Below are 26,903 nucleotides of genomic sequence, written 5' to 3'. Positions count from 1 at the left end.
TGATAAGGATCACTGCTTCTAGTTCCTGAGAATGTTGATACCATAGGCGTTTTAGATACCATTGTCATTTCCTCATATGCAGTCTTGCATATGGAATTAGTAGAATGCAGGAGACCATGAACCCTACGGCTTGCAGTATTTGCCTTGCAGATATAGCAGGGTTTTTGTGGCCATTAGTTTGAAGTAAGTTGTCAAATTAATTTGTTTCTCTGGTGTGAGGAAAGCCATCTGGGACGTTGTGTTCAAGCTTGCTCCCAGGAATATAATTTGTTGAAAGGGCACCAGATGTGATTTCATTTATGGTGTACTCCAGACAGGTTAGTACCTTTTGTACAAATGCCAGATTCAAAAGTATGTTGCGGCTTTCTGCCTGAATTAGACAATCTTCCAGGTATGGGTATATCTTAATGTTTCTTTGCCTGCAAAATGCAATGACTGTTGCTAGGCACTTTGTGAATACCCTGGGCGCAATAGATAAGCCAAAGGGCAGTGCAGAGAACTGATAGTGCATGTAGCCTGCTTTGAAGTGTAGGTATCCTCTGCAAGATTCCCTGATTGGGATGTGCAGGTAAACTTCTTTTAAATGCAGTGTTGCCAACCAGGCATCTTTGCCTAGCATAGGAAATAACTGGTGAAGAGTTAGCATCTTGAATTTTGGAATCACCAAAAAGGTGTGTAGAGAAGAAAGGTCCAGGATAGGACGCGAAGAGTTGTCTTTTCTGGGTAACAGGAAAAATCTTGAGTAGAAACCTTGTCCTTTTTCCTCTTCTGGTACAGTCTGAATAGCCTTTATGCTTAAGAGAGAGAGTACTTGCCTTTGAGCCTCTGCCCACTGATTTGGGGGTAGATCTGCCCAACTGTTTGGGATTGGTAATGTGTGGAACTGAAATCTATATCCTTGGGAAACTATATTTAAAACACATTTGTCCTGGGTAATAAGTTCCCAGTTTTTTTCCTGCAGAGCAATCTTTCCCCTGAAGGAGCTGTCAGTTGAGAAGTGCTTGGAAGTTTTAAGGTTAAGTCATTGGGACAGTTTACCATAGGGTGGAGTCTTACTACTCCCTGATTTGGAAGTGGGAGCCCCCCACTGTTTAGTCCATTTGCGTATCCTGGGATTGAAGCCTGGGTGTTCTGCTGGTTCTGGGTTTGGACTGAAGGCCTGGAAGAGACAAGAAAAGACCAATTCTTAAAGGGCCAATGCCTACTAAATCATGGAGGTTGTACTTGTAGGAAATCTAACAGTTTGCATAGATTTACCTTTTTCCTCCATCTTTTTAAGAACTTCTGCTTTGTTGCCAAACAGGCGGTCCTGATTTAAGGGAGCATCCAGCAATTTAGCTTTAACATGATCTGGCAAAGATTGCTCCTTAAGTCAAACATGCCTTCTAAGTACAGACCCAGTGGCAGCAGCCCTGCAAGATGCAACTAGTGAATCAAAACCACACTGCAAAGTATGCTTTCCAACCTGTTCAGCAGAATGCATTAAATCCTATAAATCCTTATTTTCAGCACAGTCAGGAATAAACATCATTTTCTGTTTAAGCAATCCAATGATATGCTGCTGATAATTTAACACATGAAACTGGCAGTTTAAAGCCCTAATGCCAAAGCTGCAGAAGTGTATACTTTCTTACCCCATCTATCCAGTGCCCTGGAGTCTCTATCAGAGGGGGTAGGATTTTGGGAAGTAGAAGCCTTGACGCCCTCGGGTCCCTGTGAAATGGTCTCAGGATCCGCAGTAGGATTTTTAAAAAGGAACTTGAGAGTCAGAAACCCTGTAATACTGATCAGGTTTTCTGGGAGCAGGAGGTAAAGAGTCAGGGGCCAAGCTAGATTCAGAAAAGGCATCAACAATGTCTAGTATAGGAGGGATAGCTAAAGGCCTGTGCTGGGGCAGGAGTAAGAAATCCCAAAGCCTCTTTTTAGAATCAGAGTAATCCTGGATTTCCCAGCAAAAGTGCTCCCTAAGAGTAGGCAGGTTTTCCCCAAAAGAGAAATCCTCTGAGGGGTGGGGGGTGGGGGGCAGAGGGAATAGAGTCCTCTAAATCAGAATCCTCATAGGTAGATAAGGGTAAATCCTGGTCCTTGGAGGAAATAGACATTTCAGAATCTTGGTCAGAAGTATCATAAGCAAATTCAGTCCTAGGTCTCAGAGGGGAAAGACTGGCTTCCCCTGATTAAAGTATTAAGGTCTTCAGCCATTCTTATCTGTTTTTTAGGCGCAGAGGCCTGACCATGCGGTCTGGGTGTCAGTTTTCTAGGCATAGTTCGAGTTTTAGGCCTTGAAGCAGAATATGGCATCTGTTTAATATGCAAGTCAGTAGGCCTGAATACACCCTCAGAAGCCGGCGCCTGCACAGCGGCTCCGGACCCATCCAAGGTAGAGACATCCACAGGTTCCACAGTTGAAGCATCTTGCGGCATACCGGACTCCGAATGGGTCTCAGTAGAGGCCTGTGAATCAGTCGTAGCAGGGTATCAGGGGCTGAGAAAGCGCCTCACTGAGTACCGGCGAACTCATGACTGGCTTAGGAGAAGCGTTGCCGACAGCTTTGGACCTAGGTGGCCTGTCTCTGTCTTTTTATCTTTGCATTTTTTCGGAATGTCTGTAGTCAGATGGCTTACCGAAGACATATCTGGATAACTGAACAGAGTACCAAAATATTTAGAAGCGTAAATGTACCAAGACAAATAGTTTGTTGCTTAAATAAGGCACAAAACAGACAGCGAAGTACGTCATGGTCAAGGCCTAAGCAAGGAATACAGTACGAATGAAAATCTCTGTGAGGTATTTGCTTTCCGCAAGAAATACAATTATTGACTTTTACTGACATCATTTTAGAGCAAGAAAACAAGTTTCCCCAACGGGGTACTTGGCTTTAGTTGAAGACTTCGGTTCTGAAACTCGAAAACAAAAATTTCAGGAGTTGGCCGACTGGCACTTGCGAACTGCTTCTGCTTCATGCACCGCACGGCAAGAAAGACTGATGTAATGGCGTTGGCTGCATGCTTTATACCCCCGACTACCTGACGTCACGGAAGATGAGACAGCAACCGAGGCAGGACCCAAGACTTTGATAATCAGGCCGACTGAGGGCTACTGCAAGCAGATAACCCAAATGTGATGACTGCAGCAGTGAAACATGAAGAACATCCTAAGTTTTTGAAAGCAGCCGGGTCATATTCTAAACACACAGGTCGAGGAAGAATGAAAATTACATCACATACTAATATTAAAATATTAAATGACTTGGACTCTTACTATCCCAAACTCATTATTTAAGTAGTCCCTAGATGCTAATAAATCAGAATGGGGACCGTTCCAAACCAACTAACAATCATCTAGAAAGTATCACCACGTTTAATGCTTCAAGATACGACTGTACATCATAAATGTATTTTATTTCAAAGTAACCTCTAACTCATTTACTGAGTCACTTAAGGAAAAAGGTACAGCTGTGCAAGTAAACTTATCATAACAGCAAATGTTCTAATACTAAGGCATTGGGGGTTACACACTGTGAAGGATACATATAACTGTTCAGCTTTGCAAAGCTTTAGGGCACTTTCCACTTATGCCCACTGTCAGGAACTCAGGCAGAGCTCCATATAAAAGGCAGTCTTGAACACCAAAAACCTTAACAGCTTTCTTGTCCCAAGAAGGGAGATAATAGCCCTGAAAGGAAAAATGCTAGGAAACATACAACAAAACTAACTACATACACAATTATATAAATAATCTGCACCCTGCAAAAACAAAACAACCAAGATAACAGATAACCGGGAGAGGACTGCTACTACAACAGTGATCTCCACAGCAAAACGCAGCAGTAAATATGAAAATAAAACCCCAATGAAGCACTTACCTGAACTGCTTGATATACCAGCAAACTCCCCGGGTGAACAGACTGATGACTGAAGATGACGTTCAGATCGGGGGCAGAGAAGTTCTAAGGATGGTACTTCCAGACGTCACTTTAATGCCCTATGTGCGCGAGGAGCATACGTGTGACATACGGCATACCTTAGGTAGTAAAAGGCTTTGGAATACTGGCTGGACATTGGGATGACCTTGGCAGGGAATTCCTCATGTTATTAATACTGCAAGAGTAGGACATCTGCTGGTATGGTAAGTTTACTTATACAACTACATTATATTTCAACATTAGATCACTGTTGCAGTAGCCTACGCTACTGGGGTAAATCACCATAGCTTAGAAACATATAGCGAGGAGAAAGAAAATTAAGAATTCAAGAGCCCCTGGAAAATGGTCGAAACAATGCCATTCTGGAACTAAAAAATGAATTCAGTTTGTAGTACTTTGTAGCAGTATGCATTGAGGACCAGGCTGCTGCCTCTAGAATACATCACAAGTCCACCCTGTTCCAAAAGGTCACAAAAGAAGCCAAATCCTGCTGGAATGGGTCCTAACCTTGTCTGGAAGTGGCTTGGCTTGTTATGATGAGAATAACAAAAAGGAATAGCATAAGACAAACGTCTTGAAATTGTCTGCTTTTGACACTGGTTGTCCTTTTCTCTCACATTCATAGGATACGGAGTTAATTGGCTTTCTTAAAGGAATTAGTTTTGCCTAGGTAGTACCTGAGGTGCGTGTGGGCATCCAGAGTAAAAAGGTTTTCTCTCCCTTCTGGATGAAAAAAGCAGCAAGTGTTCAAAAAACAAAGTGCAGTGTTAAACAAAATGGCACTCAATACTTGTGATTTCAGAGCTTTTTAAACGGTCCTCATGGCAACTGTTAATTCCATGGACACAGACATATAATTACCTATCTGGGGGAGGCATTCAGTCTTCATATGGAGCAATTCTGTGATAACCTTTACTAAAGATGGCCAATACAACAATTACATTCCTTCCACAGCTTTCTAACTTACTGCGAGTTTCCCACAGTACATTACTGTACTTGGAGAGTATCACAGATAAAGCAATGTCGGCGCCGGTAAATCTCTATTTGCCAACTCTGTTGGCAAAACCTGGAATTCTCTTCCTGTTAATCTTACATCTGAACTCTCTCTCTCTACCTCAATTCAAGAAAAGTCTGACTCAGTACTATAAAAAACGATGGCTATGTCCTTGTCCTAATCTAGACTAACTCTAACCATCTCTCGTGTGCACATGGAGGACTTCTGCCTACAGTTTGTTTCTTAACTTATAAATCCTATGATCTCCTTGGATCTACTACTCATTCTTAAAAACAGTCTAGAATTTTCCATCTCAGTAAAAATGTAATAATTTGTGTATAACAGTTTGTTGTGTTTGTTTACATCTGTGTAAAAATCCTTTTATTTGTGTTTTAAACTGTAAAAATGTAACAGTTCGTTGAATGTCTTTTTTGACCTTTTCTTCCCGGGCCTCTGCTGAAAATGGACATGTATCCAGTCGGACTATCCTGGTAAACAAATGTAAAATAAATAATAAATAAAAGTAGACTCCTTACCTCAGCACTTGCTACATCATCGTACATTTTTATGGGTTTAATCCAAGGTTCCATAGAGGTCTGTGAGCACGGAGTTAAGGAACCACCTACAATATGAAATTCAATTAAAAAGAATCTTATTATAAGACAAACAAAAATGCACACAGAGTAATACTGCAATGCTGCCAAGTGATGAGCAAATATTAGAGAGAGTTTGTTTAAAAAAAAGAATTGCAAAGCATTATACCCGAATGTACATTATTCCAGAGCTGGGTGCCTTTCTCAGATTCTTTGAGGCATGCCTTCTCAACCTTTGCTGGTTTCTCCACTTGTTGCTTTTTAGTAAAGGAAGGTCGTGCTGAATGTAAAGTCTTCAACATATTGTCCTAAACAGCAAATTATAAAATACATGAAGAAATGCATAAAAATACAGCTTCAATGGATTTTAATAGACAACCTGCCAAAATCTGTCAGAATACTTTAGTAAATTTAGATTCACTATTAAGACTCAGTTAAAAAAAACATTTACATGTTTACTGCTCCATAGTTTTACTTGTTCTGCTGATCCAGCAAAAGTCTTCTGCCTATGAGGAAAATCATCATGCCTTACACTGCCCATCAAAGCCAACATTCAAGAAAAGTGACAAGTTCATTGTAGAAGTAAATCCCTGGGTAGATCCAAGGTCTGTCAACTATATAGATGACAAATGTCAGATGGCCTTAAACATTCTGGAAAGGACAAGATAAGGTACTGTACAGACTGCTGTTGGCAAGTGTGGAGAAATGCTGACTTTGAACAGGGATAACAGCAAAAGGTGGAATGATGCTATGAAGAATTCATAAATCAAATGAGTAGTATCAAAAGCAGAGTGTGGAAATGGATATTTTTCAGAATATGATGTCACAGATGCAACTAAACAGTACCACTGTGGTAAGACAGTGGGACAGTATGAGCTCCAACTAAATACTGATAGTGGTTGTGGACAATGATGGGTGTTGTGGTTAATGTATTTCTTCAATGTTTCATGAAAGGTTAGGACAGTATTTCAAGACTAGCAAACTGGAGTAGTCCTTAGTAAAGAAAAGAAAAAGAGGAGGGTATTCTTTAATTACAAGGGAACCTATTTCTCAGCACTTGCCTTTGGTGGTGGAAGATCAGATGGCTGTCTGTTCTATTCCCCACAACAGGCTGTTGGACTAATTTTCCAATACTAACATTTCAATGCAGCATAAGGTGGTGGAGGGTGCCGTGAGAGAGTACCATCATTTAGATGACAAGTTAAACCAATGCCCCCATCTGCCAGCATTGGTGAAAGCTCAGGGGAATGCAAAAGATCTTACAGAACTTATTGAAAAAAGTAGAGGAAGTAGAGGACGTGCCCTGGTGCCCTGCCCAACTTTCCCCAGTGAGTAAAATACTACCTCAGGTCTCTTCAGAAAAGAAGCCAATGGCTTAGTGGGACTAACCTGGGTTAACAAAGTATAAATAAAATACTACAGTGATGAACATGATTAATCACAATCAGGGTGATGGCATATATTTAACTAAAACAGTTCTGCAATATATGCAGGGACTTTTAATTGCATCAAAAAGAGAAAGCATCACCAGTGACAAAAATTACAACTGCTGGCACTTCTTAACATTTAGAATGATTCATATAAGCCTCAGTGGAAAATACACACACACAAATAACCACACAAGCCTAGAAATGAAAGTTATGTGCTTACAATAATGATAGAGCAGTGCTGTCCCATTTTCGTGCAGTTCAAAATTTGGGCGGTCAAATCCGACCTCAGCACCTTCTTCCAGAGCTTTGGATCAGAGACTCTGACTCCTCCCTTGCCTGCAGTTCCCTCCTTCTGCCTAAAATACCTCAAACTGAGTTTACGGTCTGTAATACAGAGAAAATAAATACCTTGACAAGAATAACAAGACTCCTATGGAATAAAATAACGTATGTCAAGCTTGGTAATGTGATCTTAAGCAGAGTCTTGGTTGAGGCCTGTCCGAGCACCAAAAGTTTGCAGATGGCAGTTTGGAAGAGGGAAGGATGGTGAATTGGATAAAAATGACACCGCAGATATCTATCATTATGGTAAGCAAATAACTTTCATATCTAATGTCTATCTTTGTTCAATTCAACATTTGGTACAGATTCCCAAGCTGCCTAAAGTGAGTAGGGTAGCATCAAGGAAGACTATTCTTGAGAAAGGTAAAGCCAAAGGATGTGCGAGCTCTAGAGCACATATCCAATTTGTAATGAGACATACATGTAGGAACTGTGACCAAGCTGCCGCTGTGCAAATGCCAGCAACAGGAACTCTCTTCCTGAATGCTACTGATGTAGGAATTGTCTAGTGGAATGAGCTTTTGGTTTTGAGTGCAGAGACCAGCCTCGAGTTTTATAAACAAAAGAAATGAAGACTTACCGCCACTTAAATTGTAATGTTTGACACATTACTTCCCAATTTTGCTTTGGAAAAGGAGACAAACAGTTGATCCCATTTTCTACTCTCTTTGGTGCGATGCAAGTAGAATCTAATCTGTCTGAACATCTAGTATATGAAGCACATGTTCTCCTTTGTTAGAGTAACTGGGGAAAAAGAATGACAAATCAATGGATTGATTCAAATCTGGTTCAGGTAAGACTTTGGGGAGAAAGGTTAGATTTGTTCTCAATGACAATGTGTAAAATAAGAAAAGGTGGCTTGCATGACAGTGCTTGTAATTCAGAAATTCATTTAGCAAAGGTAACTGCAATCAGAAAACAGTTTTCCAAGAAAGATACTTAAGGTCAGTAAATGCTGCGAGCTCAAAGGGTTTTGGAGTTAACTGAAGTAAAATTGTGATATCCCACAAAGAAACTAGGTCCTGAATTGAAGGTCTCAGTAAAAAGGTTCAGTTGAGGAAGGCTTTAGATAGTCTAAAAGAAGCAATGGAGCAGTCATGGCCTATATGAAAGTATGAAATTGCAGCATTTGAACTTTGATGGTAGGAAAACTAGAGCCTTGGAGAAAAAGCTTTGAAAAACTCCAGTATTGATTTGGGGGGGGGGCATGAAAGAGTCCAGTCCTTTTGATAATGCCCAAATATAAAACTAAATAAAGAAAATTTTTTAAGTCTTTTTGGTTGCTTGCTTTTGAGAAGAATAAATTATGTGAACTACTGGAGAAGATAGCCTGGCATCTTTGGCTAGCGTTAAAACTGGGAAAAACATGCAGTTCACTCTAGGGCTTCTAGATCCAATAGTCTTATCCTTGATTGGTGACTCGGAAGACCCAGAATGTGAACCAGCCACTCAGTGCAGGTGCAGCAAATGAGGCCAAAGGAAGAGGACCAAACCTGGGGTCTGAATGGGGCAATGAGGACCACTTCAGTTTTGCACCTTGTAGCTTTCTGCATGAAAATTTTCAAAAGAGGTATTGGTGGGAATGCATACAAGAGACCCAGGGGCCAAAATTTGGACAAGAGTACCTTTCAGTGACTGTCCCTGTAGAGGGATGAGGGCAAAGTAACTCCTGCAATTGTTGTTCAGGCAGAAGGCAAAGATCACAGCAAAGTTGCTCCCAATGTCTGAAAATCTCTGTTGCCACCAACTGAGAGCCACTTATGAGTTAACAGGATAGACCTGTTCAACCCGTCCACTAACATTCAATGTCCTGGGAATGTGCACTGCTATCAGAAAATGACAGGAAGCCATTGCCCACTTCCAGACTCATATGGCCTCCTGAAAGTGGATAAGACAAGTGTTCCCTCTTGTTTGTTGATGTATTATACCCACTGATACATTCGCCGTCTGGATGGAAATCACATTCTTGGACAGGTAACCCTGGGAAGCCTGGAATGATAGGACTGCTCTCATCTCCAAGATACAGATACAAAGTTTGGCCTCCGTAGTTGACCACATTCCTTGAACCATCTTCCCCTTGAAATACCCCACACCCTAAAAGGGAAATCTCTGTAGTTGCTGTGGCTTGGGAGGCAGATGGACAAAAGGGTCTCCATTCTGCAACTGATGGAGAGGTTATCCACCACCTTATATGGTTTCAGCACATGAGTGAAACTAATTCTGGCATGAAGGGGATGAAAACTTTGGGACCACTGGACCAAGAGCCCAATGTAACACTGCCTGTGGATGGGAATGCTGAACTACCTGAAAAAAAGACACTAGCCTTAACAATAGTACTCTTACTGTGGGAAGTTTGGCAGTTTGTTGAACTGCATTGATATGACATCCTATGAACTTGTTGAGTAGGGGGCAATCTGCTCTTCACATAACGGGCAGTTATCCTAAACTGATCTGCAAGATGGAGTAGAAAATCTTGGTGCTGTAACAGCAGATCCCTGGAGGTAGCAGTTTGGAGCCAATTGTCTAGATACAGGAATACTTGGATCCCCTGCAGTTGTAGGTGAGCTATTACCACTGTTAATTGTGGTGAACATCCAGGGCGTGCTGTGGTGAGACCAAATGGCAATGCTCCAAACTGGTTGGATCCCAGTCACAAATGGAGAAATCTCCTGGATTACCTCTGAATCTTTATAATGGTAGCAGCCATCTTGAAGATCGATACAGCATATCCAATCATCCTTCAGAAGTAGTATGGACTGTACTGTGATCATCCTGAAGTTCATCTGTCTGACAAATTGATTGAGGTGGCCGGGTCCCCTGTCTTCTTTGTAACTAAAAAAGTACATGGAATAGACTCTGGATTCTAAATGGTCAGGGGACTTGCCAGTTGACTTTTTTTCAAGCAACTTTGAAACTTCTGCTGCAGCAGATTGGGTGGAGTATCAGGAATCTTTAATCTTTTCTTTGGCGGATACACAAAAGGTATGATACGGACTGTGATAATTATCCTTAACACCCATGAATCAGAAATAATGATTTGCCAGGCTTGCAGGTGTAGGGTTAAGAACCCCTCAGGCTGCCTCTAGAATATAGCAGTCGGTTAAACCCCCCCCCCCCCGAGGTGCTGGTAGTGTTTCTTACTGAAGGGACTATGGAAACCCTGATTCTGTGGTCCGCCTCTGCCCCTGTGGTGAAGTCCATTCAGGCTGCCTCCCGCTCTGCCTCGGGGATCTTTCCCCAGGAGTGTCATGATGAAAGAACTGTGATTTCCTGAACCACATTTGCTTAACCCTACTGATGATACCTGGAATAGAATTTTTGTGGAATTAAACAGATTCTTATGGCAGACAGGATGTTACCATCTTGTTCACTTCAGTCCTGGTAACAGTCTCTTTAACCCTGGCTCTAAAAAGTGTGGAACCATTGAAATTGACATTAACAAAAGGATGCTTTGAAGCTTTCCACATAATTGCATAGCTGCATCTACTCATGTCAACACAATGCCTGTACAGCTGCTTTTGCTATGCTATCAGCTGCATTGACCATCAGGCACATAGCCACATTAAAGGTAAATTGTAGTGTAGACATTTGGCTATCAACTGTTTTCTGGTCATCCTAGGGTAAGTAACTCAAAGGGACTCTGACATCTTGATTGAATCACTCTGAAAAGCGTGTCAAGTGAGCAAGGTAATTCAGCACCATGACAGTAAAAGATGAAGTGCAAGTCCATTTCTCTAATTAGTTAAAGGTCCCCAAATGGACAGAAGAGGATGACTCACGGTTGGATCTGTGCCCTCAAAAATGTCCTCATCCTTGATCATCATCCATTTCCACGAGACTCTTGGTGGATCATCAGAACTTCGGCGATGAAGTTAACAATTAGGGTCTAGAAGACAGTTTATCTAGTAGGATCACTGAAGGCGAAGCCAAGGGTTCATCAGCTCCAGAGAATATGTAGCTCTGGGGGAGGGAGCTCAGATCCATATGACAGGTGCATCAGAACGTCTCAGAGCTTTAGGTATGTGACCCAATAAAATTGACTGATCCGGGGACCTTTTCTTTGACGTGTCAAACCTATTCTCTTCTGATTTCCTGTCTTCACTCCTTTTCTCTAAAGACTTGTGTTTTTCTTTAGCCTTTTCTTTTCTTTCTCCTTCCTCATTTCAGTACTGGGAGAAGCAGATGGATGTCTTGCTTATACATATACATACACATATATATATATATATATATATATATATATATATATATACAGTCTAAAGCATTTGTAATGGAAGAAAAAAACTGTCCTATCAAATAACCTACTAGAAAAAACAAACATTATCAGCCTAAGTTATGAAATACTAGATGTACCTAGAAAGATCACACTATAGAATATAAATAAGCTTAACAATAGTTATAATCTATCTAAATCTAACCTAATACTACCCTAAACTATATAAACCCACTACACTGTAACTACAAGGGTCGAGAAGGAAATTAGCAGATAAACTTTCACTTACCATGACACAAGTACAACAGTATTTGGATAACGTGTCTGGATGGAACAGGCCGCAAACAAGAACTGGGGTTATTTTAGGCTAGAGGAGTGAATTGTGGGTAAGGAAGGAGTGGTCTCTCTGACACAAAGAGCTGGAAGCAGGTGTTGCAGTCAGATCAGACAATCAAATGTTGAATCAGAAGAAAACAGATAACACTGGGTCACTTATTTTCTGAACATCAACATTTAATGAGTGGTCTGGAGCAATATCCATTTATTAAACAAAAATACAAATTACATCAACAAAATTCTACCACATACAATTAATGAATATTCAGAATGGGACAAGGCAGCTATCAGTTACAACCTTGTAAGAGATACTACCCCTCACACTGCCCACTAAAACTTGCAGGCAACACTTCACAGAGAGGATTATCTGTACTGTGTAGATAAGTACCAAACAGTAAACTAAAAGTTCAGAGACATTTCCTCCTGTACACTAAATAAGAACAGGTATGGCTGACCCATCTGCAGCAGCAACCTCTTTTCAAAGCCACTCCATAAACTAAACAAGTGGGTACCTGTGCTACCCTAAGCGTGAAAAGGCTTCTTCAGTGTTTACTTTTAGGACAAGAATTCCAAGATGCAAAGATATGGATGTAGTACAGGTATGAACTCTAACAATAAGGTTGCAAAACAAAGCAGGACTACTCATCCAAAGCCAGTCAGTTTAACACTGCATAAAAATGTTATGAAGATCACCACACAGTGGCCACAAAGTACAAGGGACATAATCCTCAGCACATCCTGGGATGCAAGCACTTATCTTGCCAAGTCAGATACCAATGAAGTACACTTAAAACATATTCATTATACTTGACAAGGTAATAAAAGTTTCAATATCTTAATCACTATGCCAAACTCTTCTGAAATACCTATACCTTTCCTTCTTCATTCTATCTACAATTAAAAGGAAAAAACAGATTTACAAGAAAGAGTGACTATGCATAACTGAAGCACCCTTTTCCACTGTCGTCAGCTGAGAATGGAAGATAAAGTGAACTGACGACCGCGGAATTAGAAGTTATGTACTCACCATAACGTTCCATCTGAGTAGGTACTTCATTTGTCTGCAACCTGTGGGTCTCGGATCTGACCGGCGGCTTACCAAGCTTCAAGATCCGAGCTCCTACCTCCTCCCCTCTACCCACAATCCCCTGTCACCACCACACTACCTCAGATCGGTTTTGCTGTATCACCTGAAAAAAACCCTGTAATAAACAGGTTCAGATATTCTCAAGAATCATTTAGATCCTAGAAACCCGATACTGGTTAAGGGGATGGTTGCAGACAAATGAAGCACCTACTCAGATGGAACATTATGGTGAGTACATAACTTAAATCTGAAGTAGTTACTTCATTTGTTCTGCAACCTGTGGGACAGAGTCCCCAGCTACCTAAACAAAGAAACCTGGGTGGTCTATGGGAAGATATTCCGAAGCACCGCGGAGCCAAAGGACGCCCTGCTTCTAGATATCATAGTCCAGCTTATAATGAGAAATAAACATATGGGCAGAAGACCAAGTGGCTGCTGAACATATGTCATCCTGGACCAGAAGGCTGCAAAAGTTGCGATGTACCTTGTGGAATGTGCACGGATTTTGAATGGGGTTGTTTTGCCTGATGCCTTATAAGCCTGAGAAATACACTGACAAATCCAATTAGCCAATGTCACTTTGGATATAGGTTTTCCGATGTATGAAGGGCAAATGACACAGAGTTGATCAGCCTTACGAACATCTTTGGTCCTGTGCAGGTAAAAATGTAACTGTCTATGCACGTCTAGTGTATGCAACATGTATTCCCCCCTTATTTTGAAAATTTTTGAAAAACACTGGCAGATTGATAGTTTGATTGGTATTTGCCACAGATGCCACTTTTGGTAAGAAAAGGCGGGTTAGTCTGAGAGACACTCTGTCATTGTGGAAAATAAGATAGGGAGGTTTCATGCACAAAGCTTGGAGCTCTGAAACCCTTTTAGCAGAAGTTATGGCTACCAAGAATGCTGTTTCAGGACAGAAAATTAAGGGGTACAGAAGCTGCAGGTTCAAGCGGAGGTTTCGTTAAGGCTTGTAGAACAAAAGTTAAGTCCCATGAAGTCACAGATTTCACTGGAGGCTTGAGAAGGAAAACGCCACGTAAGAATGTCTTGCACAATTTTGTAGATGCTAGAGATCCTAATCAGTCTCCCACATGAAAATGGGATACTGCTGCCAACTGTACTTTGACCGTTGATGCACTGGCCCTTGTTCAAAAATCATGGACAAAAATCCAATACTGTAGGAATCGGAACAGTAAATGGGTTTGAGACCTTGGCTGTTAGCCCAGATAGAAAATCGTTTCCACTTAGTATTATAGATTTTCCTGGTGGACGGTTTATGAGCCGCTACAGAATAGTTTCACTGGTGACGAGATACCGGGAGTCCTTGCCATTAGTGGGGAAAGTTAACTTGTTCAGTTTTGTTAGTGCCAAGAAGTAAAGAGGAAGTTCTTTTTGTTTTTCTGTAGTCAGGAATGCCATTTGTTGTACTGTGTCCAATTCCGCCAAGAATGTCCTTGTTTGGGATGGTATCAGCCTTGACTTTTGTAAATTGACTGTGTATCCCAGTCCTTGTAGCAAGTAAATGACCCTTTGTAAATCTGTTGTCAGCTTGCTTTTGTTGTCCCCTTGTAGCAGGCAGTCGTCCAGGTATGGGTAAATTTGAATCCTGTAGTCTGCAATGGGCGATTACTGATGCCAGGCATTTTGTGAATACTCTGGGCGCAGTAGATAAGCCAAAGGGCAATGCTGAGAATTGAAAGTGCTCTGATCCTGCAAGAAATCTGGAGGTATCTTCTGCAGATTGGTCGAATTGGGACGTGCAGGTATGCCTCCTTGAGATCTAGAGTTACCAGCCAAGACTCCTTGCCCAGCATGGGAAGAAGTTGCTGTAGGGTCAGCATTTTGAATTTTGGGACAATGATGTATGTATTTAAGGTGGACAGGTCGAGAATTGGTCTCCAACTTTTTTCCTTTCTTTGAACTAGGAATAGTCTGGAGTAGAACCCCTTTCCTTGTTCTGCTGTTGGCACTCTTTCCACAGCTCTCATGTTTGCTAACTCCATTATCTGGCGTAGAGCCTCTGTTTTTTGATGTGGAGGTAGATTTGGCATTCCTCTTTTGACTGGTAAAGTGTGGAAGTGAAACCGGTAACCTTGATCTATGGTTTGTAAAATCCACTTGTCTTTTGTTATGTAGTGCCAGTTCTTTGAAAATAAGGTTAACTTTCCGCCTAGAGGAGCTGCTATTTGTTCCCTGGTAGGCGGATTTAGGATTAAGTCACTGTGGCTGTGTCTGTGCCTCTGTTGTTACCATGCCACTGTCGTCCTCTGTAGGCACCTCCTCTGGATTGGGTTCTGCCTCTGGAACGTCTATTCCTGCCCCTTTGAAATTTTGCAGAGTCAGGAAAGGACCAATTTTTGGCAGGCCAGTTCCTGCTAAACCTTGGGGGTTGGACTTGCAGAAAATCTTTAACAGTTTGAACAGATTTTGCCTTTTCTTCCATTTTCTTCATAACCTGCTGGGCAGGTGTACCAAACAAACTTGTCTTGTCCATAGGAGCATCTAGCAACTTAGCTTTAACATGATCCGCAAAGCTTGTTCCTTTAACCATGCATGTCTTCTTATCACTGTGCCTGTCATGGCTGATCTAAATGAAGCCTCCAGTGCATCATAGCCACATTTTAAAGAATGGTTACTAACCTGTTGTATGTTATTTACCATCTCTAATACATATTTCTTATCAAGAGATTCATCAGTAGTTAGCATTTTAGTTAACTGAAGAAGCATAAAGTCTTGGTATTGTATCATGTGAAACTGAGAGTTTAAAGCTCTAGCTGAGAGAGTAGCTGAAGTGTAGACCTTTTACCCCATCTGTCTAGTGACCTTGCTTCCCTTTCAGAAGGAATAGGGTTTTAGCTGTGGTTGGCTACTGCCTTGGGACCCTGGGATATAGTTTCTGGGTCTGCAAGAGGAGCCTTGTAAAGGTGGTGATGAGTATCTGGCACCCTGTAAAATCTGTCTGGTTTGGCAGGGGCTGGGGTAAAGAATCTGGAGCGGAGCAAACATCATTGAAAGCATCATCCACCACCGAGAGAACAGGAGGTATAGCTAAGGGCCTGTGCTGTGGTAGGTGCAGAAAAGTCCTAAGTCTTTTCTGGAGTCTGAAAAATCCTGTTGCTGCCATTGGAACTGTTCTCGCATGGCATGCAGGGTTTCTCCAAAGGAGAATTCTTCTGGTGGGGAAGCAGCTGGAATGGATTCTTCAGCATCAGAATCTTCAAAATTGGAAAAGGGAGCCTCAGGCTGGTCAGTTATGTCTGATTCATGAGCAGAATCATCAGAAGACACTGGCTCAGGGGGCTCTGCCCTAGGTCTCTTCCTGAGAGGCCCTGTCTGGGTGAGATTGAGATCCTCTAATTAAAGAAATTAAATCTTCTGCCAAAGAAAGCATTTGAGAACTAGAAGAGGGCCTGGATGAGGGGGGTTTAACAGGCACTGATTTAGTAGTCTTGGCTGCTTTAGCCCTGGCGAAGGCCTTAATGGCCATGGCTGCTGGAGGCCTAGCAGCACCACGTGCTGGGGTAGAGACATCCAAGGGGATGGTATCTGATAAGTCAGTCACCGTAGTGGGTAAAATTTCTGAGGTCGATTCAAGAATTGTAGCAGGGGCCTCAGTTGTAAGAATAGGTTCAGCTGTACTTTGAGCAGTTTTCGGTTTCGCCAAACCGAGACACTCGGGTTTGTTTTGCCGTGGTTTCGCCGAAACCGCGGACCGCGAAAGTGTCGGTCTTTATCTTTATGCTTTTGGGGTAGTCGGAGAATCCGACGACATAATGTACGCAAAATCAGTACCAAAAACTGTTCTGCAAACTCCGACCGACGCCTGCCGCTCGGTTGAAAGAGGCACAGGCCGAACAGGCTGCTACGTCGTGGGCTGGGCCTAAACAAGGCAGACAGTAAGAGTGGAAATCTTTATGAGGTATTTGTTTCCCACAGGTTAAACAATTGTTAACTTTTTCTGACATCGGCTGAGGCAAGAAAGAGTCCCCAACGGGTACTTAGCTTTAGAAGTCTTCAAGTAGTATTCGGTAGAAGTAATCTCTGGATCCGACCGACCGGCACTTGCGAACAGCTTCTGCTTCGGGCGCCACGCGGCAAGAAAGACTGAGGAAAATGGCGCCGGCTGATGCTTTTATACCCGAAGACCAGCAGAGATGACGTCGGGTGGAGAGCGACATCAGCCGAAGCCGGACCCGGACTTTGGAATCCGGCCGACTGCAGGGCTGCCTGACGACAGGACAACCCACTTGTTATGACTGCAGATGCATCCATGAAGGACATCTGTGATTTCCTGAACCACATTTGCTTAACCCTACTGATGATACCTGGAATAGAATTTTTGTGGAATTAAACAGATTCTTATGGCAGACAGGATGTTACCATCTTGTTCACTTCAGTCCTGGTAACAGTCTCTTTAACCCTGGCTCTAAAAAGTGTGGAACCATTGAAATTGACATTAACAAAAGGATGCTTTGAAGCTTTCCACATAATTGCATAGCTGCATCTACTCATGTCAACACAATGCCTGTACAGCTGCTTTTGCTATGCTATCAGCTGCATTGACCATCAGGCACATAGCCACATTAAAGGTAAATTGTAGTGTAGACATTTGGCTATCCACTGTTTTTCTGGTCATCCTAGGGTAAGTAACTCAAAAGGGACTCTGACATCTTGATTGAATCACTCTGAAAACGTGTCAAGTGAGCAAGGTAATTCAGCACCATGACAGTAAAAGATGAAGTGCAAGTCCATTTCTCTAATTAGTTAAAGGTCCCCAAATGGACAGAAGAGGATGACTCACGGTTGGATCTGTGCCCTCAAAAATGTCCTCATCCTTCGATCATCATCCATTTCCACGAGACTCTTGGTGGATCATCCAGAACTCGACGATGAAGTTAACAATTAGGGTCTAGAAGACAGTTTATCTAGTAGGATCACTGAACGAAGCCAAGGGTTCATCAGCTCCAGAGAATATGTAGCTCTGGGGGAGGGAGCTCAGATCCATATGACAGGTGCATCAGAACGTCTCAGAGCTTTAGGTATGTGACCCAATAAAATTGACTGATCCGGGGACCTTTTCTTTGACGTGTCAAACCTATTCTCTTCTGATTTCCTGTCTTCACTCCTTTTCTCTAAAGACTTGTGTTTTTCTTTAGCCTTTTCTTTTCTTTCTCCTTCCTCATTTCAGTACTGGGAGAAGCAGATGGATGTCTTGCTTATACATATACATACACATATATATATATATATATATATATATATACATACAGTCTAAAGCATTTGTAATGGAAGAAAAAAACTGTCCTATCAAATAACCTACTAGAAAAAACAAACATTATCAGCCTAAGTTATGAAATACTAGATGTACCTAGAAAGATCACACTATAGAATATAAATATGCTTAACAATAGTTATAATCTATCTAAATCTAACCTAATACTACCCTAAACTATATAAACCCACTACACTGTAACTACAAGGGTCGAGAAGGAAATTAGCAGATAAACTTTCACTTACCATGACACAAGTACAACAGTATTTGGATAACGTGTCTGGATGGAACAGGCCGCAAACAAGAACTGGGGTTATTTTAGGCTAGAGGAGTGAATTGTGGGTAAGGAAGGAGTCGGTCTCTCTGACACAAAGAGCTGGAAGCAGGTGTTGCAGTCAGATCAGGCAATCCAAATGTTGAATCAGAAGAAAACAGATAACACTGGGTCACTTATTTTCTGAACATCAACATTTAATGAGTGGTCTGGAGCAATATCCATTTATTAAACAAAAATACAAATTACATCAACAAAATTCTACCACATACAATTAATGAATATTCAGAATGGGACAAAGGCAGCTATCAGTTACAACCTTGTAAGAGATACTACCCTCACACTGCCCACTAAAACTTGCAGGCAACACTTCACAGAGAGGATTATCTGTACTGTGTAGATAAGTACCAAACAGTAAACTAAAAGTTCAGAGACATTTCCCTCCTGTACACTAAATAAGAACAGGTATGGCTGACCCATCTGCAGCAGCAACCTCTTTTCAAAGCCACTCCATAAACTAAACAAGTGGGTACCTGTGCTACCCTAGCGTGAAAAGGCTTCTTCAGTGTTTACTTTTAGGACAGAATTCCAAGATGCAAAGATATGGATGTAGTACAGGTATGAACTCTAACAATAAGGTTGCAAAACAAAGCAGGACTACTCATCCAAAGCCAGTCAGTTTAACACTGCATAAAAATGTTATGAAGATCACCACACAGTGGCCACAAAGTACAAGGGACATAATCCTCAGCACATCCTGGGATGCAAGCACTTATCTTGCCAAGTCAGATACCAATGAAGTACACTTAAAACATATTCATTATACTTGACAAGGTAATAAAAGTTTCAATATCTTAATCACTATGCCAAACTCTTCTGAAATACCTATACCTTTCCTTCTTCATTCTATCTACAATTAAAAGGAAAAAACAGATTTACAAGAAAGAGTGACTATGCATAACTGAAGCACCCTTTTCCACTGTCGTCAGCTGAGAATGGAAGATAAAGTGAACTGACGACACGGAATTAGAAGTTATGTACTCACCATAACGTTCCATCTGAGTAGGTACTTCATTTGTCTGCAACCTGTGGGTCTCGGATCTGACTGGCGGCTTACCAAGCTTCAAGATCCGAGCTCCTACCTCCTCCCCTCTACCCACAATCCCCTGTCACCACCACACTACCTCAGATCGGTTTTGCTGTATCACCTGAAAAAACCCCTGTAATAAACAGGTTCAGATATTCTCAAGAATCATTTAGATCCTAGAAACCCGATACTGGTTAAGGGGATGGTTGCAGACAAATGAAGCACCTACTCAGATGGAACATTATGGTGAGTACATAACTTAAATCTGAAGTAGTTACTTCATTTGTTCTGCAACCTGTGGGACAGAGTCCCCAGCTACCTAAACAAAGAAACCTGGGTGGTCTATGGGAAGATATTCCGAAGCACCGCGGAGCCAAAGGACGCCCTGCTTCTAGATATCATAGTCCAGCTTATAATGAGAAATAAACATATGGGCAGAAGACCAAGTGGCTGCTGAACATATGTCATCCTGGACCAGAAGGCTGCAGAAGTTGCGATGTACCTTGTGGAATGTGCACGGATTTTGAATGGGGTTGTTTTGCCTGATGCCTTATAAGCCTGAGAAATACACTGACAAATCCAATTAGCCAATGTCACTTTGGATATAGGTTTTCCGATGTATGAAGGAGCAAATGACACAGAGTTGATCAGCCTTACGAACATCTTTGGTCCTGTGCAGGTAAAAACGTAACTGTCTATGCACATCTAGTGTATGCAACATGTATTCCCCCCTTATTTTGAAAATTTTTGAAAAACACTGGCAGATTGATAGTTTGATTGGTATTTGCCACAGATGCCACTTTTGGTAAGAAAGACGGGTTAGTCCTGAGAGACACTCTGTCATTGTGGAAAATAAGATAGGGAGGTTTCATGCACAAAGCTTGGAGCTCTGAAACCCTTTTAGCAGAAGTTATGGCTACCAAGAATGCTGTTTTTCAGGACAGAAAATTAAGGGGTACAGAAGCTGCAGGTTCAAACGGAGGTTTCGTTAAGGCTTGTAGAACAAAAGTTAAGTCCCATGGGGGAGTCACAGATTTCACTGGAGGCTTGAGAAGGAAAACGCCACGTAAGAATGTCTTGCACAATTTTGTAGATGCTAGAGATCCTAATCAGTCTCCCACATGAAAATGGGATACTGCTGCCAACTGTACTTTGACCGTTGATGCACTGGCCCCTTGTTCAAAAATCATGGACAAAAAATCCAATACTGTAGGAATCGGAACAGTAAATGGGTTGAGACCTTGGCTGTTAGCCCAGATAGAAAATCGTTTCCACTTAGTATTATAGATTTTCCTGGTGGACGGTTTATGAGCCGCTACCAGAATAGTTTTCACTGGTGACGAGATACCGGGAGTCCTTGCCATTAGTGGAACTGGATCAACCAAGCCGCGAGCTTGAGGTTGACCAGGTTCGGTGTTGGGCACCCCGTTGGGTGCGATATTAGACCTGGAATGGGATCCAGGATTAAAGGGGGGGAGAGAGACTGTGAGACCGCAGGTATGGAAACCAGATTTGACGAGGCCAGAATGGGGCTATGAGGATAATTTTGCTCCCCAACCGTGCGGCTTTCTGAATGAATTTTGCCATGAGCGGAAGCGGGGGGGGGGGTAAGCATAGAGTAGACCGGGAGGCCAAGCATGAATCAGAGCGTCTCTGGGGCTCTCCCCTTCTGGGGGAAGAAATGCGACGAACTCGCTGCATTTTGTGTTTTGGGGAGTAGCAAAGAGATCGCAGCGAGGCCAACCCCATTTGTGGAAAAATTCCTTTGCAATTTTCGGATTGAGAGACCACTCGTAAGGACTGAGAATTATTCGACTCAATTTGTCCGCCAGAATGTTGGATCGTTCAGGAATGTGCGTTGCTATCAGAAAGCGGTTGGTGGATATCGCCCATTCCCATACTCTCATGGCTTCTCGACAAAGAGGGTAAGATCTGGTTCCCCCTTGCTTGTTTATACACCAGACCACTGACATATTGTCCATTTGTATTGCACTCGTTCCTAGAGGTAGAAGGTCTTGGAGAGCCTGCAACGCTAGAAGCAACGCCCTCATCTCCAGAACATTTATGTGCAAAGCGGTCTCCGACGAGATCCACATACCTTGGACGTTTCTGCCCAAACAATGCCCCCCCCCCAGGGGAGAAGCATCCGTGGTTAACGTGACCTTGGGGGGGGGGAAATCACAAAGGGTCTCCCTTGCCTGAGTTCTGGGGAGTGAAGCCACCACAGGAGGGATTCCGTGCAAACTCTGCTCAGGGGAATAGGAGTGTTAAATGGGTGGACTAACAGTGACCATTGAACTTGGAGTGTCCACTGTAATATACGCATCCTCAGGCGAGCATGGAGTCAGAGGCCGATAGCCGCTGCCATCGAGCCTAGGGTCCTCAGGACTAACTCCGCCAGTGGGGCCTTGGTGCGAAGAAGAGCCAAAACTTGGAGTGAGAGGCTGGATAGCCTGTCTGAGGTCAAGAAGGCCCGAGAAGATCGGGAATCTAGCCTGGCTCCTATGAAATCTAATACTTGCACAGGATGAAGAAAAGACTTCGGTATGTTGACTGAGATGCCCAAGTTGTCGGCAAGAGATAGCACATAGTCTCTCGCAATACAAAGTTGATGCCTGTTGGTTGCTGTGAGGAGCCAGTCGTCTACGTACGGAAAGACCCTTATGCCCTGAAGCCTCAGGTGGGCCACAACCACTGCCATGTCTTTGAACACCCTGGGGTCTGAGGTGAGTCCGAACGGAAGGACCCTGAACTGGTAATGACTGGCCCCTAGCCGGAAGCGGAGGAACCTCCTGGACAGTCTGTCCATTAGAATGTGGTAGTACGCGTCCTTGAGGTCTATAGAGCACATCCAGTCGTTCTCCTGCATTAAGGGGAGAATAGATTGTAGAGTGACCATCTGGAATTTTTCTTTGGGAACAAACATGTTCAGGGCGGACAAGTCTAGAATGCGCCTGAGGTCCCCTGTCTTTTTTGGCACTAAAAAGAACATTGAGTAGTAGCCCAATCTGGATTAGTCTGGGGGGGACCTGCTGGATGGCTCTTTTTTCTAACAAATTTGAAATCTCTATGGTAGCCGCCTCTCTGATTGGGTGGGACATCGGGGAGGCGACCATCTGAGGGAGGATGAAATAGGAAGGGAATTTTGTAGCCTCTGGATATAATTCGGAGCACCCATCGATCGTTCGTGATGGACTCCCACATTGACAGGTGCTTCGTTAAACGCCCCCCGACTGTCTCCAGAGCAGGACAGACAGGTAAGCCCTCAGGGCTGTTGCGCGGGTCTCTCAGAAAAAGGCTCCCTAGACCCGAAGTTATGCGGTCCCCCCTCTGCCTCTGGGCCGGCGTCCATCCAGTCCTCCTCTGCCTCTGGAGGGCATGGAGTCCAAAGCTGGATAGGATTGCTGACACTTGCGGAACCACAGCTTCTTTTGCCCCCTCTGATTTCTTGAGAAGGAACGTTGGGGGCTCGGGAAGCAGACTCCGATGGCAGACGGCGTCTTCCCATCCTTCTCGCTTTGGACTAGTGTATCGCGTACGGTCTTGCCAAAAAGCGAAGAACCGTCAAAGGGTGCGTTCGTGAAGGACGCCTTGAAAGGTTCCGCGAAATTACAAAGACGGAGCCAGGCGTGACTTCTTAAGACAACACCTGCTCCACTGGCTCTTGCGGCTCCCTCCGTAGCATGACAGTAGCCGCATGGACGTATTTGAAATGGACTTGAGAGTGGCCATGCGTGTCGAAAACACGGTTTTGTCCTCGACCGACATGGACCCAGGAGGGGCTGCAGTGTATTCCTTGATCAAATCCCGTTGCAGCCTGATAATATGCGCCATATAATTCAGCTCCCTCACGGAGAAGGTTGCTGAAGCAAAGGTCCGCTTTCCTATACGGTCCAGTGCCCGGGACTCCTTGTCCGGCGGGTGTACCGTGGAGCTCTCCTGGGAGAGTTCTCTTTTAGTGGCAGCAGCCACCAACATGGCATCAACTGGAGACCCTTTGGAACAAACCTGCCGGTCTCTTTTTACACATCCGTTTACGAGGCACCTCCTCTGTGGGACTATCAGAAGAGGGCTCGTCAACGGCCTCTTGTTCCTCTGAAGGAACCAACTGGAGGGTCTGAGCAGGCTGTCCCGATGGAAGGATGATGGACGTTAGGCCCGTATGCAGTGGGGGGGGGGGGCAGAGGGATCCAAAATCCGAGTCGGGGACCTGGAAGACCTCGACAGTACCCTCTCCACTACCTCGAACGCTGAGGGAGAACTACTCTCTTCCGGCCTCGAAAGAAGTCTCCTCGGCTCCGAGATAGGGATCGGGGTTGGAGCTGAAGCCATCGGATCCGTAAGGGAGGTGCTCTCCGACATAGGCGGCGCTGAAGAAGCACCCGCTCCCATGGATCCGACGCCCAGCCCACGGCCCTGAGACCTCGGATCCGAGATACTTGAGGGTATGGTCGGCGTTGAGAAGGCTTGGGCCACCGGCGCCGACAAAACCCCGGCTCCGAAAGGACCTGGATCCGAGGACTCCAAAACTCAGATCCGGGTTGAAGAAGGAGAAATCGGGGCAAATATTGAAGCTGCACTCCCCCCTGTGGAGGGGGAGACAAGAGCACCCCCATCTGCATTTGGGTCTGCAAAAACTGACGCATCATCCTATCCATGTCAGCGTCGGAGAGAGACCTAGTAGATCTAGAGGAGATCGTAGAAGCGGGTCTGGAGGGCCACCTCGATGACCTCGAGGGTGATAGGAGCTCCTCCTCCGGCTCCGGTGACAAGGAAGGAGATCGGAGCCGAGAAGGAGAAGGTCCAGACACCCTCGGAGGTGATTTGATAGTTTTTGAAGGCGGAGCCGAGGGATGAGGCTCGGCTCACCTCTTGTGTCTGTGCTTCTCCCCGTCTTTGGTCCTGTGCTCCCTAGAAGGAGAAGACTGAACCTCCTTCGTACTCAAGGCAGTAGTGGGAGGTTGAGTCCCAGCCTGAGTCGAGGGAATCAGCGGTGTAGAAGTTACCTGGGTAGCCTGTACCTTGGAGGGAGAGGAGGAAGAGGCCTCCTCCGGGGGAAGTAATCCCGCCAGAATAAGCCTGTTCCTTCTGTCCCTCACAGCCCGGGGGTTGAAGGCTGCGCAAACCTGGCAGTCTGAAGACAAATGCACAACCCCCAGGCATATAACGCACTGAGTGTGGCCATCAGCTGGGGAAAGCTTATGGCCACACCCAGTGCACTTTGAAAAAATAGCTTTATGGCCTTCGGCCATTTTGCTGACACACACTCACACGCCCAAACACTTAGGGGGAGGGTTTGAAAACAAAAAAGGGCAGATAAACACTCACAATACTCTCCTTTTTAAGTTTTAAAAGTTTTTTGACAAAAAATTTTTAAGAAAATTGTTCACTTCCCTGTCTAAGCCAGGAGCTCTTCACAAGGTGCTTGTCATTCAAGCCGCAGCAAAAACGATCTGAGGTAGTGTGGTGGTCACAGGGGATTGTGGGTAGAGGGGAGGAGCTAGCAGCTCGGATCGTGAAGCTTGGTAAGCTGCTGGTCGGATCCGAGATCCACAGGTTGCAGAACAAATGAAGTAACTACTTCAGATGTCAAATTACTCCAGGCAGGAATTTAAAGGATTTCTAAAGATGACATCATATATTAGAGCTTGAAGCATGCATGCACATCCTTCTAATGAATAAACCAATTAAAAAGGTGATTGTCAGAAAAAAATGTTACTTCTATACAAAAAAATAAAAGGGCAGAGTAAGTTAACTTCTTCAGCACAAAGTTTGTAAGTCCTCTTAACAGGACACAAGAGAACTACACCTCTCTTAAGGAAGTGCCTGATGGGCTGGAGATGAGTCAGGTGATATGACTGGCTTCCCACAAAGTATAGAGCATAGGCACCAATTTCAATGATACTATGACCTAGGAACAACAGATAACATCAAACAGGTCTCTGAAGCAGTCCAGACCACATCTAAAAAAGTGTTTCAAAAGAATCTACTGCTTCTACACAACAAAACAAAAAAATATATCTCCCAAACAATTACACGGAGTAACTTAGCATTACACATAAGTGTAGTCTAAAAAAAAAAATTCTTTGCAAATGATGTTTATAAACAATGTCACTACACATATGGAGCGGGGAAGGTATGAATTAAGACAGGGCAATGAAAATAAACTAGTGTGTTCAAGTTAAATTACTAAGCTCATGAATGCTTGAGAGAAAAAAAAAAAAAAAGAAATGTAGCGGCAAAGAAGTTAAATAAAACGGTCCATGAAAACAATGCCAGAAAAATGTGTGAAAACAGTGATGATCTGAAGATAAACTGGACAGATCAAAAGCAGTGTGAAAACGTTCTTATTGCATAAACCACTTTACTTTTTTCAACCAAGTAGACTAAGACAGCAGGACTTCAGCAGTTCAGCAAGTAAAACCTTCCCAAGCTCTTAATACTCTTACCCCATACTGCTCAGCTCTCATTACTACTAATACAAATCTCTGGTGGATGCCACTCAGACAGAACAGTACTTATGTAAAAAAAAATAAAACATCCACATAACTTAACTCATCCAGAAACCTGGTCAATGGCTCCAGTGCAGACATCCAATCAGCACATTTGTTCCAGGCACACAAGAGGCAGGTACTCCCAAGACTAGGCAAAAGCTCTACAGCTACTTCACTGCTGTCCAGGAATCCCAATCAACCTTTCTGCTACTGTGCAAGTATAAAATGTTTGCAAGTGAGCAGAGACTGCTGATTCTGTGGGGGACAGCCTACCCTCTCTCCTTCAAGGCTGCTACTGCTGTCTGTTGAGGGGAAGCACCACGACATCATGGGTTCAGCTGGATCAAATTGCGCTGGGTAACATACAGTGCTCTTTCTTTCTAGGTGTTACTCTTGCAGGGAGAGTCACAGCCCCTGGGATGAGTTAGCCCAAGGTGACCATTTTGTTTCAGGACCTAAACTGGAACACTTGAGGGCTGTTCCAGGAAGGCAGGTCTGCAATCCCATTCTACCTGGCCCCATGGGAGTGGAGATAGGGCTGCCATGGCATCTCACACCGGGGCCTGCAGGTTGACCTCCTGTCCTTCACCTGGCACTGTGGAAATGCCACTCTGTGAACAGCAACACCCAAGAGGCCACATATGCCAGGAGGCTCAAAGCAATGCACATTTGTTGGCACTTGGCACCGTGGGAGAGAGAATGATGTGGGATGCAAAAAGCACAGAAACGGGGGGGACCCAGGGCCATCTCCCCTGAGAGTTCGAAAGCTCTATGTGCAAGGCAAAGGGGAGAACCGGTGTCACAGAAGTCTGACTGAGGCTTCGGGGCCCAGTAGAGTTCCATGAGGCT

At 43.7% G+C, this 26,903-nt stretch overlaps 1 protein-coding gene across 1 annotated transcript in view; it reads right to left on the bottom strand.

Moving 5' to 3' along the window:
* Window positions 1–26,903, bottom strand: part of PRRC2A (proline rich coiled-coil 2A) — a 3,202,076-nt gene that overhangs the window by 1,307,725 nt on the left and 1,867,448 nt on the right. The window contains exons 21-22 of the mRNA XM_044082142.1: window positions 5,683–5,821; window positions 5,457–5,542 (exon numbers count right to left, since the gene is read on the bottom strand). Coding sequence (XP_043938077.1) covers window positions 5,457–5,542; window positions 5,683–5,821 — 225 coding nt within the window. The remainder of the gene's footprint in view (window positions 1–5,456; window positions 5,543–5,682; window positions 5,822–26,903) is intronic.

The sequence above is a fragment of the Protopterus annectens genome, chromosome 9.part0 (assembly GCF_019279795.1).
Source record: "Protopterus annectens isolate FY-2018-M chromosome 9.part0, PAN1.0, whole genome shotgun sequence".
Classification (NCBI taxonomy): Eukaryota; Metazoa; Chordata; order Ceratodontiformes; family Protopteridae; genus Protopterus; species Protopterus annectens.
This window is presented reverse-complemented; position numbering and strand designations above follow the sequence as displayed.